Source organism: Rattus norvegicus, chromosome 15 (genome assembly GCF_036323735.1).
Source record: "Rattus norvegicus strain BN/NHsdMcwi chromosome 15, GRCr8, whole genome shotgun sequence".
Taxonomy (NCBI): domain Eukaryota; kingdom Metazoa; phylum Chordata; class Mammalia; order Rodentia; family Muridae; genus Rattus; species Rattus norvegicus.
This window is the reverse complement of record NC_086033.1, coordinates 20,269,696-20,285,523: the sequence shown is the minus strand read 5'-3', so window position 1 is coordinate 20,285,523 and position 15,828 is coordinate 20,269,696. Positions and strand designations below refer to the sequence as shown.

At 43.4% G+C, this 15,828-nt stretch overlaps 1 protein-coding gene and 1 pseudogene across 2 annotated transcripts; both read left to right on the top strand.

Annotated features, from left to right (window-relative positions):
• Nucleotides 1–1,693: 1,693 nt before the first annotated feature.
• On the top strand, nucleotides 1,694–7,276 carry LOC102550211 (disks large homolog 5-like). Its single transcript, XM_006251692.5, has 5 exons — nucleotides 1,694–1,876; nucleotides 2,614–2,776; nucleotides 3,948–4,079; nucleotides 4,537–4,713; nucleotides 6,698–7,276. Exons 1-5 carry the CDS (start codon nucleotides 1,726–1,728, stop codon nucleotides 6,780–6,782), a joined length of 708 nt encoding a protein of 235 aa, XP_006251754.3. The 5' UTR covers nucleotides 1,694–1,725; the 3' UTR covers nucleotides 6,783–7,276.
• Nucleotides 7,277–10,576: 3,300 nt separating this feature from the next.
• Nucleotides 10,577–15,085, top strand: Glrx-ps16 (glutaredoxin, pseudogene 16; annotated as a pseudogene). Its single transcript, NR_175012.1, has 3 exons — nucleotides 10,577–10,738; nucleotides 13,382–13,580; nucleotides 13,719–15,085. The product of NR_175012.1 is annotated as a glutaredoxin, pseudogene 16 (transcript).

Here is a 15,828-nt window from a genome sequence, read left to right as displayed (position 1 = left end):
AGCCTAGGAAATTTTGTTTAGGTAATATTAAGACCTACTTTGGAAAATCCACACTTGCATAGCTAGAGATTGAAATATTGATGGCAATTATTTGCTCATAGAAACAATATCAGATGCTTTTCTTTTACATAAAAAACATCATTCTTTGAAAACCTTATAAAATTACATTTGTGGATTCATCTGGTGCTTTATTAAATTCTCTAGCAAATACCATAGCACACCTTCTGACAGTAGGACACAAAAGGTACACCTACTCAGACAAGAAGAAAGATTCTTCTTTACATTAAACATAGAAACACAGGTTAAACCAAAACCAAGAACTTTTTTCAACTGTGTCATACTCTCAATTTATTTTTCCTTCATTCCTAGTTTGGCTTTTTGAGTTTTGCCATATTTACGTACATACATACATACATACATGCATACATACATACATACATACATACATGCATGCATGCATGCATACATACATACATACATACATACATACATACATACATACATACATACATACGTTAAGTTAATACTATCTGTGAGGCTTCAGGCAAACCAGAGTCAGTGTCATCCAGGGAGGGCTTGTAGCCACAAGGGGATTACTACTGGCCATTCACCTCCTCCCACATGAGGTTGGTCCTCTTTTTGGGATGGATGCCCTTAAAACTCAACAACTGCTACCAGCAAGTGAGAGCCCTTGGCCAGGCAGTGGCTTCCTGCGGGGAAGGCCTGTGTCAGGCTCCTGCAAGCACACTACCACCGCCTCCTCCATGCCTTGGTCAGCAGCTTCCACAGCTGGTTGATGAGATGTTCTGGGTTTTCCCACTCCAGGGCACGCAGCTCGGCCTCCAGCAACGCCCTGGCCTGGCACAGCACCATCGAGAGGTTGCTGTCAGAAGCCAGCAGGTTGCCCAGGTCGAACTCCAGTTCTAGCTCCCTGTGCACCATGATGTGCTACAGCTTCTCTGCTTCCTCTTGCTCTTCCTTGGCCAGCAGCACCTCTGCATTCTGCCCCTCCATGGCTCTCACTTGCCTCACTTTTGGGGATTTTAATTTTTAAGAATGGACAGAAAGTTTACAATTTGATGTTTGCCCTATACCTGAGCACCTATGTTCCCCGAAAAGGGAGATTTCGTTGCACAAAATGGGATTGTAAGACAGAGATTTCAGGAAAAAACATGGGTGAATATATTGAAACCATGCCCCCTCCCAAGGCGCACCCATGAAACAACATACTCCAACTTGCATACATTTAAAGGTGTAGGAAAAAATATTGGCCTCCTGGGAACAGTAAAAACTCTGGGAATTGGACTATATGTCACATGCCTGGATCCTGGGTTTATACATTTCAGGGAGAAGAATCTCCCTCACCAAGGGTCTTTAGATTTTCTGCTGTTAACAAAGATGTTCTATCCATATCAAGGCTTTAACCAACTCTCCCTCTCCTCAGCAACTGAGTTGTAATGAAGTAGTGAGAACTCTGAAGTTGTGGAAGGAGAGTGTGCGAATGGGTGTTCCCTGACTCAAAAGTGAGTCTCTGGAAAAGCCACTGCAGAACCTGGTCAGTCTGGGTAGAGGTAGTTAGAAAGTAAGCTATGGCATTTCCCAGTAACATCACCGGTAGTGTCTTCCCTGGAAATTCTCTTGTATCCAGGAAACACTAGAATGTTCTGTGATGTCAGCAGTGTTGTGGTGACACCAACTGCCTGAGCCATTTCCCTTCATTTCCTAATGGGTTCCCGAGGAGGCATGTTCTCCAGGATCCTCAGTCTCTTTCAGAGGGACAATCATATCCATGCAGAGACCAGACCAAGGCAGAGGGAGGCCAGCCTTCTATCACGTTGGAGAACAAGACGAATGGAAAGGTCCTGGAGGAGGTCAAGTGAGTACTGGGCAGGGCAAGGGGAGCTTCCTGGAGGAGGTTGGCTTGAGCTGGTCCTTCCAGGAGTAGGACGTATGATTTAGAGCCTCAGTCTTCCTAAATGGCTGACCCAGACTCAACAATTTCTGATCATTAGTTTGACAGAGAACGAAGAAATGTTATATGTCAAGGGGCTTTCCTTGGATATCTTTAATATCATGTGTCAAAGAATACCAGGATGAGCCTGTATAAGAATAACAAAGTGTCTCTCTCAGGATAGGCTGTGGAAGCACTTCCTCTCAGCTGTGTCCTGTAGACTACGTGGGTCATTGATGCCAAGAGGGATACTCTCCTGGTCATATATCAAGATCTCAGTTACTTTGTACTTAAACACACATGACTAGGGATTCAAGATGTTAAGCAGTTTGGACTCACGGACTTACCTGGCTCACATCAGACATTAGCTGAGAAGGTCCTCCAATTCTTCTTGTTTAGGCCAGCTTTAGAATTTCAGTGGCAGAAGAATGGCTTTAGGAGGTGTGGTCTATATCTATGATGGCATATGTCATCATATGGCTATGATGGTGGGGAACAGGGACCTAGCTGAGTTCAGCTTAAAGATAGCTTTCTTGTTCTGTCAGGGATTCACTGTATCTGTAGAACTGTTCATCCTCAGACTTCTGTTTTAGAGTAAGCATAGTTTTTCTTGACACTATGTCCACATATATGCCTGTTCACTGGTGTTTATCCACCTACAGAGTTTGATCAGAAGGCATCATCCCAAACCTCCAGGACACCTGTTGAAGAGGAGAGAATGAAGCGTTTGGAGAACCTCAAAACTGATCTCCACAAGATGCAGAAGGAGAGAGATGAACTCAGGAGAATCCTGGCTGATTACCCAGGAAAGAATTTAAATGACAGGTAGTCACAATGCAAGTTCTGTTAAATCCACATTTCCTCACATCACAGTAGGCTACAACTCCAGGGTGGGCTCATGGTCAAAATCACTTTCCTGATTGCATCAGAATGTGGAGATCAGATGGGAATGAGATGGTGGCACAGGCTGTTTTGATTCCTACAAACGTAAATCATAGCCTGTGGCCTGAATTACAGTCTGCGAATGAGGGTAGTAGTGTGTGAGCTCTCAGTGTGTGGTTTAAGTAGCCTGGACAGTTGTTGGGTTGTGGGAATTTCTAGGTGCTCTGATTATGACCAATCATTGTTGTAATTGACGTGGAGGTGCTTTGGGTTCAATAGGTCCTGTGAAGAGCTGGAGGGGCCTAATCCCTCTTGCTGCCTCACAGTGTGTGACTGGACTGACCACAGGGTATCATTGGTTTTCTCTGATTTTATTCATTGTATTTTCATATAATGCCACATCCTTGTATTTATTTGGCATTCTAATTGTATTTGAGAGACACAGAGAGAGAGAGAGACAGAGACAGAGAGAGAGAGAGACAGAGAGAGAGAAGAGAGTTTTATGTGAGTTTGTGTGTTTATGCATGTGTGAGAGTGTTTGTGTGTATCACTTAAGATCTGGGTATTCTATGTTCTGATTTGGCCTGAGAATTATCCTGTGTCAATTTCCATGGCATGATAATGATGCGGCTGAGAGGCTCACTGTGAGCAGTAGAACATTTCACATCTGCTCAGGTGGACGCACATGGGAATCTCCTGGTGTGTGCTATAAATTCTTTTCCCTGTAAATACTGTTCATGTTCCTTTGGGTTTTCATGTAGCAATAGATTCTATGATTGAGAATTGTTACCTAAGAAGAGGAGAATAGTCTTCATGTGTAAAATTTGGAGCCTGGATTGTGGCACAGGGTCCGCGAATGTTCTTTTCAAGCTAGTCTATTTCTTCAAACCCCATCAGGGATCCCAAGGAAATCAACTCCCTCCTTTTGTTTGCTGGCACTGCTGTCTCTGTGTCCATAATAATAAACTTAATAAATATCAAATGGACCCAGTACCAACCAGCAAGGGCGTGGCATGTCCGAGGCTGGGGTAGTTCAGGATTCAGTCTGAATTCATGTAATTCTTGAATCCTTCATTCATAATGTTATTTGTCCTTGGACCATGCCCTACCACAGGAACAACTTTGAGTCCGAGATGCTCATGATGCAGCATGAGGAAGTGATGACCGACATGAAGAAAATGAGCGAGCAGATCAATACCGCTTTGGTCAAATGTAAAAACCTTACACTGGAAAATGACTGGTACTGGTGAGTAACTTACAAGGTTGTGACCCAGCACTAGGCACAGCATGTGTCAGCCCATTCTTATCTTTGAAGTAAAGTGAGGATCAGGCTTTATAGTGTTTGAAGCATACCAGGAAGCCTGTCTGTAAGGAAGGCTCTAGGACATACAGGACACAGAAAGATTGGCCTCCAAGGGACATTCTAATAAAATGGACATATAAGCCCACATAACAATTAAGTCCTCTTCTGGGAAAAACTTGAATCAATGGTGTCAGGTTTTTGAGAAGTGCCCTGAGTCTTCTGGAATGTTGCTCTTTTCTCCATTTGACCTGTCTCTAGGTTATATTCCAGGGCTACTGTGGACGTGGACTATAATCTGGGGCTCTCTTCTGATCAGGACCCTAGAAGGAGTTATGGACTTGGAGAAGTGGGAGGAAGTTGGAGACTGGCTGGGATTCACCATTTTTTCTTTGTGTCTCAGCCACAGCTTCTATCCCCTCCTAACTGAGTTTTTTGAGCTGAAAAACAATGCCCAGAGAGCACGGAATGAGAACAGGGAGCTTCTATGGGATCAGATTGCACTGGAAGAGTCCATTAAGGAAACAACAAGGTTCTGTGGGGAAGCCAGTATGAAAATCCGTGTACCAAGCAGCCTAAGGTAGGATGAATGAAGCATCCAGGGCAGGTTTTCCTGATATCTAACCATCAACCAAGTCAAACCAATTTAACCTTCTCCAACTTATCCAGACACTCTCCTAGGACTCATCCAGTTGTTCATTTCTGTGACCATTTACAAAACTTTCTGTGATTCTAGCTTCATGCAAGAAACTGGAGGATTGACAACAATATCCTCCTGCTCAACTAGAAAATGCATTTCCTTAAGGGGATCTGTTGATCACACATTGCACACTTACATGCCATTATGCTAGAGGGATGCCATGTGGTAGCCGTCTTTGTAGTGCACAGAACTGATTACAGTTCAGTTCAATTGCTAAAAGAATGGCTCTCATTGTCAATCATGATGGGGCTTGTGGACTTTCTCTCCTTTTCCCCGTACATTGAAAATGGTCTCTTCTGCCTTTCCAAATGGTGGTTCATAGTGACTGAGCTTGAGAAGCAGTGTGTCAGTCCTGTTCTATGTCAGTGTTTTAGTGTTCTTTCCTGTGGCTTCTGTCCTGGAGCTGACTGGATGAACAGGGATGTAAGAAAGACTTCTCTCAGGGTGAGGGTTTGTGTGAGATATGTGAGGGTTAGAGGGAAATTTTTCTCCAACTCTCTCAACCTCATGTGCCCAAGAAGTGCATTCCCTGTACAGGTTTACTCTATAAGGGATGGATAGCAGTGTCTACGCTCTCACTTGACACATTTCCTTTGCCTAATCTGTATTCAACAACTGTGCTTCCAGAAGGATGGCCTCCTCATTCTTTTCTGCTTCTTACTTATGATTTCTGTTCTCTCTCTCTCTCTCTCTCTCTCTCTCTCTCTCTCTCTCCTTCTCTGCCTCTCTGACTCTGGGTGTGTGTGTGGGTGGTGTGTGTGTGTGTGTATGTGTTTTTTTGTGTGTTTGTGTCTGTGGGAACAGATGTGTTAGCATGTTTATGGCTATGGTGCATACTGTACATTGGGAGTTGCTTGTTTTAAGTGTTTGCGGTATGGGTGCTTATATATAGAAGTGTGTGTATATGTGTGTGTTTGTGAATGTGTGTGTGTGTGTGTGTTAGAACTCATCAAGTTTCTGAGCACAGACGAATATATTTATATATATTTTATTAGTCTATATGTACATATATAGAAACATGTAAAAGTATATATATGTATATATGTATATATATGTGTATATATATATATATATATATATATATAGAGAGAGAGAGAGAGAGAGAAGAGTAAACATAATTTTTGCAATTATTTTTAAACTGTTCTTAATGGGGTTTTGATTACTATTGAAATTATTACAGTGGGAAAACTATTCATCAACATTGACATTACTTGGAGAAATCTCAGGAATGGGGTACAGGGATGTGAGGAGAGTCTGCTGTGTGAAATCCATGTACCTGAGTGTGGAAACTGCTGACTCAGGGCTCTTCTGCCTCCTTTGCTCTCGCTGTACAGTAACACTGGAAGGTCACGTGCTTGTTGTGTCTTCTCAACATCCTGGTTATGTTAATCGTTACCTGCCACCACTTTCTTTCCAGAATCGCCTAAACTTGGTTGAATATACATTGGCTTTGGAGTTTGGTCTGGAATTTGTTAATTTAGAGATTAATTTGCTTAGAGTTGAATCTGCAGGCAGAAGATGTCCAGGAGTTATGCTGAGGTGGAATCACATCTTTGCCTCAGACAGAAACTTAGGCTGAAAATAGTCCACAGCACTCAGCCTGTGTTGGGTTGTGGCACTCTTAACGATTGTTATTCATTATAATATATATGGATGATTGGAACTATCTGCTGTTCACTGTTCAATTTTTAGCAGTTTTAAAAGCTGGGAAAATATGCAGGCCTGTGGGATCCCTTACCCTTCTGTCTTGGGCATGAGAAAATGACCTCAGATGAAAGATCATCCTGGATTATCCTGCTGAATTGTGCGCTACGTATGGGAGAAGTGACATGGCAGGTCCTCACCAGGCCTTTTCCACCCCTAGGTCTGAACACTCCAGCAGACGCTTGCCCATGGCCCAGACCAGGACTACAGCTCTCAGAGACAGACCTGTCCACCAGGAGCACTGAGGGTGCAAAGATTGACAACACCTCCCGCATCTCAGTCCTTGTCACCGTTCCAATCTTGGGCTGAATTTGAAAGACCTTGAGATGTGGCATGGAACACGCCTCACGTTTAACCTTTTGACGACTTGTCCATCAACAACCAACCACCCCGAATGAGGCAGGTCAACATTCCTCTTGAAGGAATTTTTACCATCTTACCTGCCGTTCTGCTGTGTTTGCAAGGCCAGCAACAGGCTGGAGTTACATGTTGAAAAATCAGCAGGAATTGAATGCTGACTAATTTACTTGTTCTATTTGGTTTTTACTTTGAAGTTTGGTTGTTTTATGCATTTGTTTTTATTTGTTTAAGTTTGAAGTTTTGTTATTCATTTGTTAACTTTAGTGTATTTAATTAATATTAATTAATGAATTAATATTCCTAAGGCTATACACATTGAACTTATTGACTCCCCAATTTAAAATGTTCTTGAATAAATTAATGTTTATCTATAAATAAAAATGTGACCTTTAACCCTTCACTCACAAGACCGTCCTGAGTCATGTGTGGTTCTTCCTCCTGTAACAGCACAAGTGTAAGGCAACAGTGGTTTTCTGCAAGTCTCATGCAGCGTAGGCTTCATCATCAGTTCACAGCCAGCCAGAGCTGCACAGGAAACTGTGCTCTTGATGTAGAGAGTGTGTCATGTCTGAGGAACCCCCTTCATGATGAAAAATATCCTTGCTTCATCCCTGTGCTCACAAATTTAGCTTCCTTTATAATGACATCAAAGGAGAAACACGGACGTATTTCTCTAATACATTAGAGGAAATAAAACCATTCAGTATGGGAATATAAAAAGAGATCAAGACACACAGAGCTCTATGCATCTGCATTCCTTGAAATATAGCATCGATTATGACTACATATTATTGAATTCCAGCAATTTTGGAGGAACGATATTTTTAAAATTTTTTATTAGATATATTTCTTTACTTCCATTTCAAATGTCATTCCCCCTCCTGGTTTCCTGTCCTTAAGCCCCCATTCCCTTCCCTATCCCTTCCCCATATGGGTATTCCCCCTATACATCCCCCTTATTGTCCACCCATATTCCCCTGCACTGGCGGTGGAATATTTTCTTTATTGTTTTTGTTGGTTAGTTTGTTGTTATTCTTTTTTTCTCCCATTTTTATTAAATTGGGCATTTCTTGTTTACATTTCAAATGTTATTCCTTTTCCTGGTTTCCTGTCCATCAGCCCCCTAACCCCTCCCCTTCCTGTTCTATATGGGTGTTCCCCTCCCCATCCAACCGCCATTACTGCCCTCTCCAAAATTCCCTACACTGGGGGTTCAACCTTGGTAGTACCAAGGGCTTCCCGTTCCACTGTTGCCCCAACAATGCTATTTACTGCTACCTACGCAGGGTCAGTCCATGTGTAGTCTTCGGGTAGTGGTTTGGTCCCTGGAAGCTCTGGTTGGTTCTTATGGGGTTGCAAGGCCCTTCAGCTCTTTCAGTCCTTTCCCTAATTCCTCCAAAGGGTGTCCTGTTCTCAGTTCAGTGGTTCACTGCTGGCATTTGACTCTGTATTTGACATGCTTTGGCTGTGTCTTTCAGGAGAGATCTGTATCCGGTTCATGTCAGCATGCACTTTTTATGTTCATCCATTTTATCTAGTTTTGGTGGAGATATATATACATATAAATATATATATCTCACGTGTGGGGCAGGCTCTGAATGGCCGTTCCTTCATTCTCTGCTCTAAAGTTTGCCTCCCTATCCCCTCCTATGGATATTTTTGTTCCCCCTTTAAAGAAGGAGTGAAGCATCCACATTTTGGTCATCCTTCTTGAGTTTCATGTGGTCTGTGCCTTAGATCTTGTGTATTTCGAGTATAAACAAGAGGTGAGGATGCAAAAGAATCAAATGGATAGCTTGAGGCCAGAGGTTGGTGGTGAACACCGGAGGGAAAGGTCATTCTTTCAGAAAGAATTGGCAGGTTTCTGGTAACTCAGCTTTACCAGACTACATGTCTTGGGTCCACAGAACTCACTCAGTTGCCAACACCAAGGTATGATATACCTAATACACTGGACAGTGTAGAAGGAGATGTCAAAGCCAGATGTCACATTTACACCTATGTAAATAAAAAATAGAGATCATTTACCCTGAAAGGATTGCATACTGGTAGCCAATACTATGATAAATTATGGGAACCTGAATTAACTGACACACGGCCTCCTAGAGTAAGGTAAAAGTACCTGCTTGTTTTTATTGATACCTTGTCTGGGTGAGTAGAAGCTCACTACATCTGACTGAAACTGATCATAGAGCAACTAGAAAGCTCTGCTAGAAACTTTCCCCTAATTTTGTCACTTACTAGGAATGCTGTCATAGAATAGCCCAGCTTTCACAGCCAAAGCCTCTGAATAATAGTCAAAGATTTATGCATAGTTTGGAGTCTTTGTTGTGCAGAATTCTGGGCAGGCGGAAATAATGAACAAGACATTGAAGGAAACACTATGAAAACTCCCATTAGAGTCCAGGAAGGGTGGATAGCCTCTTTTCTTATTTTGGGCCTGCTGTACTCCATACAAGGAGGGATTGAACCATATAATATTATGTTTAGAATACACCCCCCCTTGCTTCTAAGTCTTAGAGATCAGCAGTTGGCAGAATTCTTCAACTATTTTATTCTTGAAATCCTGTCCTTCCAGTTCTCCATAAAGTCTATTACTTTGACTATCAGAGAGACCCAGTGAACCTCTAAATCTATCAACAATATCCCCTAATTTGGACCTGGTGGTAGTGAAACTGCATGAGCCAAGTGGGCATCGAAAAGGACAATGAAAACAATTTGCAAAGGACCTACGTGGCGATGTTTTACACTCTTTTAGTTATGAGGTTAGGTGGAATTTTAACATGGATTCCGCACAACTAGGTCAAGAACGTAGAAGCCACAGATGACAATGCCAAATAGACTCCCTCCAGAACTTCTGGACCTATTAAAGTTGAGCTTTCACCTGACCTCAAGCCCTTCCACTCCCTGCCCAACCTCCTGAATCTTATGTTTGGCATGAATACAGGATCATGGTCCAAACTCTAACACCCTCAGGCCTGGCCCTGGGAGCTCAGGAAGGTGGATACTAGAGAAGTGACGTCTAATGGAATTGCAGAAGACCAATCTCTGTCCATGTTGTCCTTTGCTCACTGATATCTGGTTATTTCTTGGAGAAAGTATTTGGACGTTTGTCATGTGAAGTAGGTGCACAACATTTACACTTTTATATTCACTGTGTAACTGGGTTCACTATGTTACCAAGATCATTGCAACAGAGGAATTGCAAAACAGAGACTTTGTGAGTACACATCCATGAATACATATAAAGAAAGCCCCGTTTGAAGGAATGCACAATAAGAAAATGAAATCCAATATCCAATAAATTAAAGGTCTGGAGGGAAATACTGGCCTTTGGGAAACTGGGAAAACGTGGGGAATTGGAATGTATGTCACAGGATTGGATCTGGGAATAAAATTATTATTCAGAAGAATCTTCCTCCCCATGTCCCTTATGTCCCTTGAACTTTTCTTCCCATGCCAAGCCCCTGACGCAATCTGCCCTTTCAGAGCATGTAACTACTAACAAAGCAAAGAGAAATCTCTAGCTTTAGAGGGAGGAGATATGGAAAGCGTTCCATTGTGTCACTGGAGAGCCTCCTGGAAATGCTCCTCAGAATCTGGTCACTGTAAGGAAAGCTGGTTAGCAGGTAGGCCATGGCAATTCCCAGTGACATCAGCAGCAGACCCTTCCCTGAACAATCTCTTGTATCCAGGAGAGCTGTAGCGTCTTCTGTGAGGTCACAAGTGTTGTGGTGGCACCAACTGCCTGTCTAATCTTCAATGCCTCCAGATTTCACTAATCAACCTGTTGTCCAGGCTAAGGAGGCTGTCTGGGAGAAAGAGCAAAGAGCATGAAGAGGTGAGAGTTAGGGAGAAGGAAGCTGGACTTCTGTCTTGTAAAAAAGGAAGAAATAAATGGTCCTTGGGAAAGCTCTGTGAGCCCTGGGCAAAGGGTGAAAAGGTTCCTTGAGGAGAGAGCCTTGAGCTGAGCCTTCCAGGTATGGAAATCCAGAGCTGGGAGCCTATAAGAAGCAGCTGGACTTCCATGGTTCCTGGAAGTCAGAGACTTTACATCATTAATTTCTCTATTTCAGAAGCCAGTTGTTGGGAAGGGCCACTGTTTTCCTGAGAGATTATGGTTTTTACTCCTTTTTGCTTAGAAGACAAAGGTCCTCAGGAAGAAGGGAGAGACTAGTGTGGTATCCTCGGCTCAGGGCTGAGTGTTCCCCCTTTGGATTGGTTCAGTTTGTGTCTGACACTAATATCTGGGAGAGAGAAGAACTTTTAGATGAGACCTCATCATCTCTGGCTTTCCACTAGAGTTATTCTGACTACCATTCCCTGATAGTGGTCCTCTTAGATTTCTGAGTCAACACGTGTGGGTGTCATGCAGCTTTCTAGTGCAGTGAAGAACTGTTAGTCAGTGAACCAGAACCGGGACTGGCTCCTTCCTGACTTCTCTAGGTGTCCTGAGCAGTAAGTGGGGAACTAAATGACCATGTTCTACCCCTACAAGGCATCTCTATCTACAGTTGTGGAGTCTAGAGAGATCTATCCATGATTCTGGGCATCTCCATAGCAACTGAGTGCCGATGGAGTCTGTAGTTTTCATCCTGGCTTCTGTAATTACAGGCCATGGTGTTCTGAAGCCAAGTTACATCCTGTGCAGCTGTGAATATGCCTGAGGAGGCTATCACCTCGGTTTTCTGAAGTATTACTAAGGGAGCAAGATGAAATCAGCACCCGCTGCTCAACAGAGCTCTGGGGATGTTGACATTCTCAGCCTCATCTACATATTAAACTAGGTCAAAAGATCACCTGTCAGGTCCGTTCTTAAATATCCTTCAGGGTGGCCTGTAATGAAGTATGCAGGAGAGGGCCTGGCCCTCAGCTGCTCTATGTCAGTGTGTGGGGGGAAACACCTGAACTGTTCCTATACAGATCAGAGAGATGAGCTGCAATCACATTCAATAGACTGTGTTCATTCCTGGGCTTTGGCTTTGACCATGCAGGTCTGTTGTCTCATACTTCATTGTTCATGTGGCCAAGTTGTGGGAAAGTCCCACTCCCAATTGTTTCCCAGCCTCCATCCTAGGGTCTTAGACTTTAGCACAACACTTCACATCTTACCTTCTAGATCCACTGTCCTAACTTTACTTCCACATGCAAGTCTCTATTATCCTTCCACCGTGTGTGTGTGTGTGTGTGTGTGTGTGTGTGTGTGTGTGTGTGTGTGTGTGTGTGTGTGTATGTGTGTATGGTTAGTTTGCATACAACTTTAGGGAAACCTTGCCACTGAAATCCTCTAGGAGTCTATGTGAGTAATCTGTAAACTGTGGATGGGGAAAAATCCAAATGCTCTCCCACAACGTGGCCTTCTAGAAAGAGTAGCGTAAACTGCAATAAAAGGATATACTTGAAAGTAAAACCTGGAGGAAAGGCCCTGGCATAGCTACATTGTCACTGTGAACTGTGACCTTGCTCTCTTGGCTTCTGTGGCCAAACATGAGGGCTCTGAAGCTATGCTGCCTCCTGTGGAACTGTGAATGAGCTTGTGTCACACGAAGCATGTGAATGGAGTAAGAAGACAGTAGGGGGACATTGTGACACTGCCCTCCCAATGGAGACATGGAAGTGTTGACAATCACAGTGGGTGAGTCTCAAGCTGCACTTTGAGACCCAGCTAGGCAAGGTTTCACCTGTCAGCTCACTTCCTGCACATCCACCACAGGCCAAGGGCAGGCTCAGATGAAGCTCTGTTGAAGACAGGTGCTGTCCCTTGTGAGCTGCGTCTCAGAGTATGTGGAAGACCATTCAGCTTCCTGTGACGTGGGAGGTCTAAGTAGTAAGAGGCAGACAAAGGGGACAGTTCTGTGTTTGTTTTTCTGGGCTACCATAACTACATCTTCCAGGCTAAGGATTTGCTCATGGAAGTCTGCTGTGTCACATGTGTAAAGGCCAAGCTGTCTGAAGTCTCAATAACACAACTGGCTCCAGGCTGCTTTCTCAGTCACTGGGATTTACAGGCAGTCCTTCCTACCTTGTCTTCTAGATCCACAAATTCTTTTCTGGCTTCATATGGACAAGGCATATTTTCTCACTCTCTCTTTCCAGAGACCAGTAGGAACACATATATTGGATAGCCATGCTTATTGTCTAAACTGCCAGGCGTCCATGGAGGGCATTAGTGGATACAGCATCATATCTCAGCATCTCTTACTGTAAGGGTTGGAGCAGAACTCCCCCATCTCATCCTGGGTGACGATGTAGATTAGACCCATTAGATGAAATAAAGAATTGAAAAACTTCCCTGGGGGTGAAGTGGTGAGGAAATCATGTTGCCGTCCCATAAATGCACTGGTATGAGCAAGCTTCAGACAGTCTGGGGGATGCAGCCTGCAGCAGAGACCACAGGCGTTTGGTGGAGAATGATTCAGTTCAAAACTGGGAAGGGAGAAGGATGGTTGATATTGTTCCAGAAGATCTCACTGCCTATAAAAAGAGTTTCTTCCAGATCAGTGAATGATTCTTGTAAAGCAGCTCATGGAATGGACTTCTGAGACCAACTATGAGCCCTCCAGACTGGTGCTTTCCAACCAACAGACAAAAGTATCCACTCTACACGAATGATACATAGATATATACACAGAATACCAGGATGGATACAGTTTCTTCAGTTTCATGAATGAGGTATTCAGCAGGTGAGATGGCTGAAAAAATAAAGGTAATTGTTGCCAACTCCCTACACCTGAGCTCCTTCCCTAGGACCTACATGATTAAAGGAAAGAACAAAGCTCTCACAACTTGTCCTCAGATTTTTATGTAGTTGTCTTTTCCAGGTCTTGGTCCACAGAAGCAACGACATCAGGTTTTCCAATTCCATTTGACATGGGACCAGAACCTTCAACCGAATGTTCCTTCCTGGAAAGCTGCAGCCTGTCAGCGTGGCTCAGTGGTTTGTGAACTGCAAGTTCCCGTCTCGAAAGGTGGTCGTGTTCATCAAGCCCACCTGCCCCTATTGCAGAAAGACCCAAGAAATCCTCAGTCAACTGCCTTTCAAACCTGGTCTTCTGGAATCTGTGAACATCACAGTCACTAACATCACCAATGCGATTCAAGATTATTTACAACAGCTCACTGGATGGAGAACAGTTCCTCAGGTCTTCATAGGTAAAGAAAGACTGCATAGGCAGACGCAGTGATCTAATATCCATGACACAGCAAGGTGAGCTGATGACCTGACTGAAGGAGATTGGAGCTCTGCAGTTAGGAAAGGGGTGCAGGCAGAGCCCATGCCGAGAGCCATCATCCTGATATTCCGACGGCCAATGCCCCTGAGAGTTGATGTGCATCACAGAGGATGTCAGTATTTTCTGGTGACTGGGCTTTTCAACAAATTGGCTTTTATTCTTCTTTTCCTCAGTGCTAAACCCTGTTGCTATTTGCCTCTAACCATGGGGCTGAGAAGCTTAACAGACAACACTGGCTTGATTTTCCACTCTTCATGTGCTGATATGTCTCTGCCTCTAAGCCCATGTTTCCCATCCTGTTGATCTAAATCCCCATTGGATGTGTTTCTGGTTTCCTGCCATGCTGGTCAGCTGAAGTCATTTTGCAGAAGTCCACTTCCTGAATGGTTATTAAATCAATGGATAATGTGAATTTGTTTATGAGTCACACTCAGGCCTTTCCCTCCCTCCTGCAGGCACCATCCCACTTCTGCATTCACAGCTCTCAGCCAGTGTTCTCAACCTTGCCCTCCCACAACCCACAGAAGTGCACACTTGTATGAGGACGCTGTTTGAAAAATCAGATGAAGAGCTTTAGCATACTTGGTCCTCACTGTAGCCATATTAATATAGACCACAGAGCAAATGGAACATTCCACTCTGTTTGTAAAGGAGATTAAGAAAATCTGAAGAAGTTTTATGTTGATCCTAGTCAGAGTACTAGCAAAGTCAAATATGAAATGCAAAATTGCACAGCTCTCCTTCCAAGAATATCTGTATAAAAACTTGTTTGCAAAACACTGTCCTAAATAATTTCTTCCATTCGCACTTTGACATTTTGCTTTGATGTCTTGTTATGACATTTAATTATCATGGAACTGTAGGTCTCTTCTCTGGTCTCCAGTGACAAGGACACATTCCTAATAATGATGTATCTGTAGATGACTAAAAAAGTAAAATAAAATATGAGGATTAAAGTTCTCGGTTAAAGGTGTGACTTCCTACCTCAAATATCCAGATTAGAAGTTAATTTGACTTTATATTAAGCAGAAATCCCTCACAGATTTCCCCTCTACTTTTGTGGTTTGGTAATGTGGTTTGATGAAGACAATTTAACAACCAAGAATAGCCTTTAGAGTCATATTCTCCTCCTCACTAATATTCTTGAACAAATGGAACACTAAAAGATCAAAAGGAAGGGATGGTTATAATCAAAAGCTACATCTGGGTCAGCTCTAACTCTCTTAGTCAAGGTGACTTTGGATTCGCTCCTTAATGCCCATGGAGTGCTCACATAGGACTCTGTAGAGTGCTGTTTGTACTGCCTCACTTTAAGCTCTAGGCAGACCAAGCTATCAAGCCTGCCCAGGTCTCTTTGGATTGCACATAAAAGACACATACATTAAGATACTTTTGATGAGATGGCTCAGTGGCCAGGTTCTTCTAAGTCTCCAAATAGGATGCCCTCCTTTTTACTCCCAGCTCAGCACCTCTAAATCTGCCTTCAGCTCAGTTGCTTAGGTGCCTTTAGTCATAGCTCAGCACCCCAAATCTGCTCTCAGCTTATTGTGTTTATAACCTCCTGCCTGCTGCACCAAGCCCAGTCTGGGAGGCCATCAATGGCCACTCAACCCTAGATATCAAATGGCTGGTAGTTCTTACTCCCTCTGAAGTATTAAATCCCTTCTCCTCCCTTGTGTCTACTAGCCTGCCTGGAGAA

Bases quoted from the DNA above. Each gene is read 5' to 3' on its own strand.
- LOC102550211 (XM_006251692.5), top strand. From the start codon at position 1,726: ATGGGTTCCCGAGGAGGCATGTTCTCCAGGATCCTCAGTCTCTTTCAG. The intron at 1,877-2,613 runs GTGAGTACTGGG...ATCCACCTACAG, and splicing joins AAGGTCCTGGAGGAGGTCAA to AGTTTGATCAGAAGGCATCA. The intron at 2,777-3,947 runs GTAGTCACAATG...GCCCTACCACAG, and splicing joins GGAAAGAATTTAAATGACAG to GAACAACTTTGAGTCCGAGA.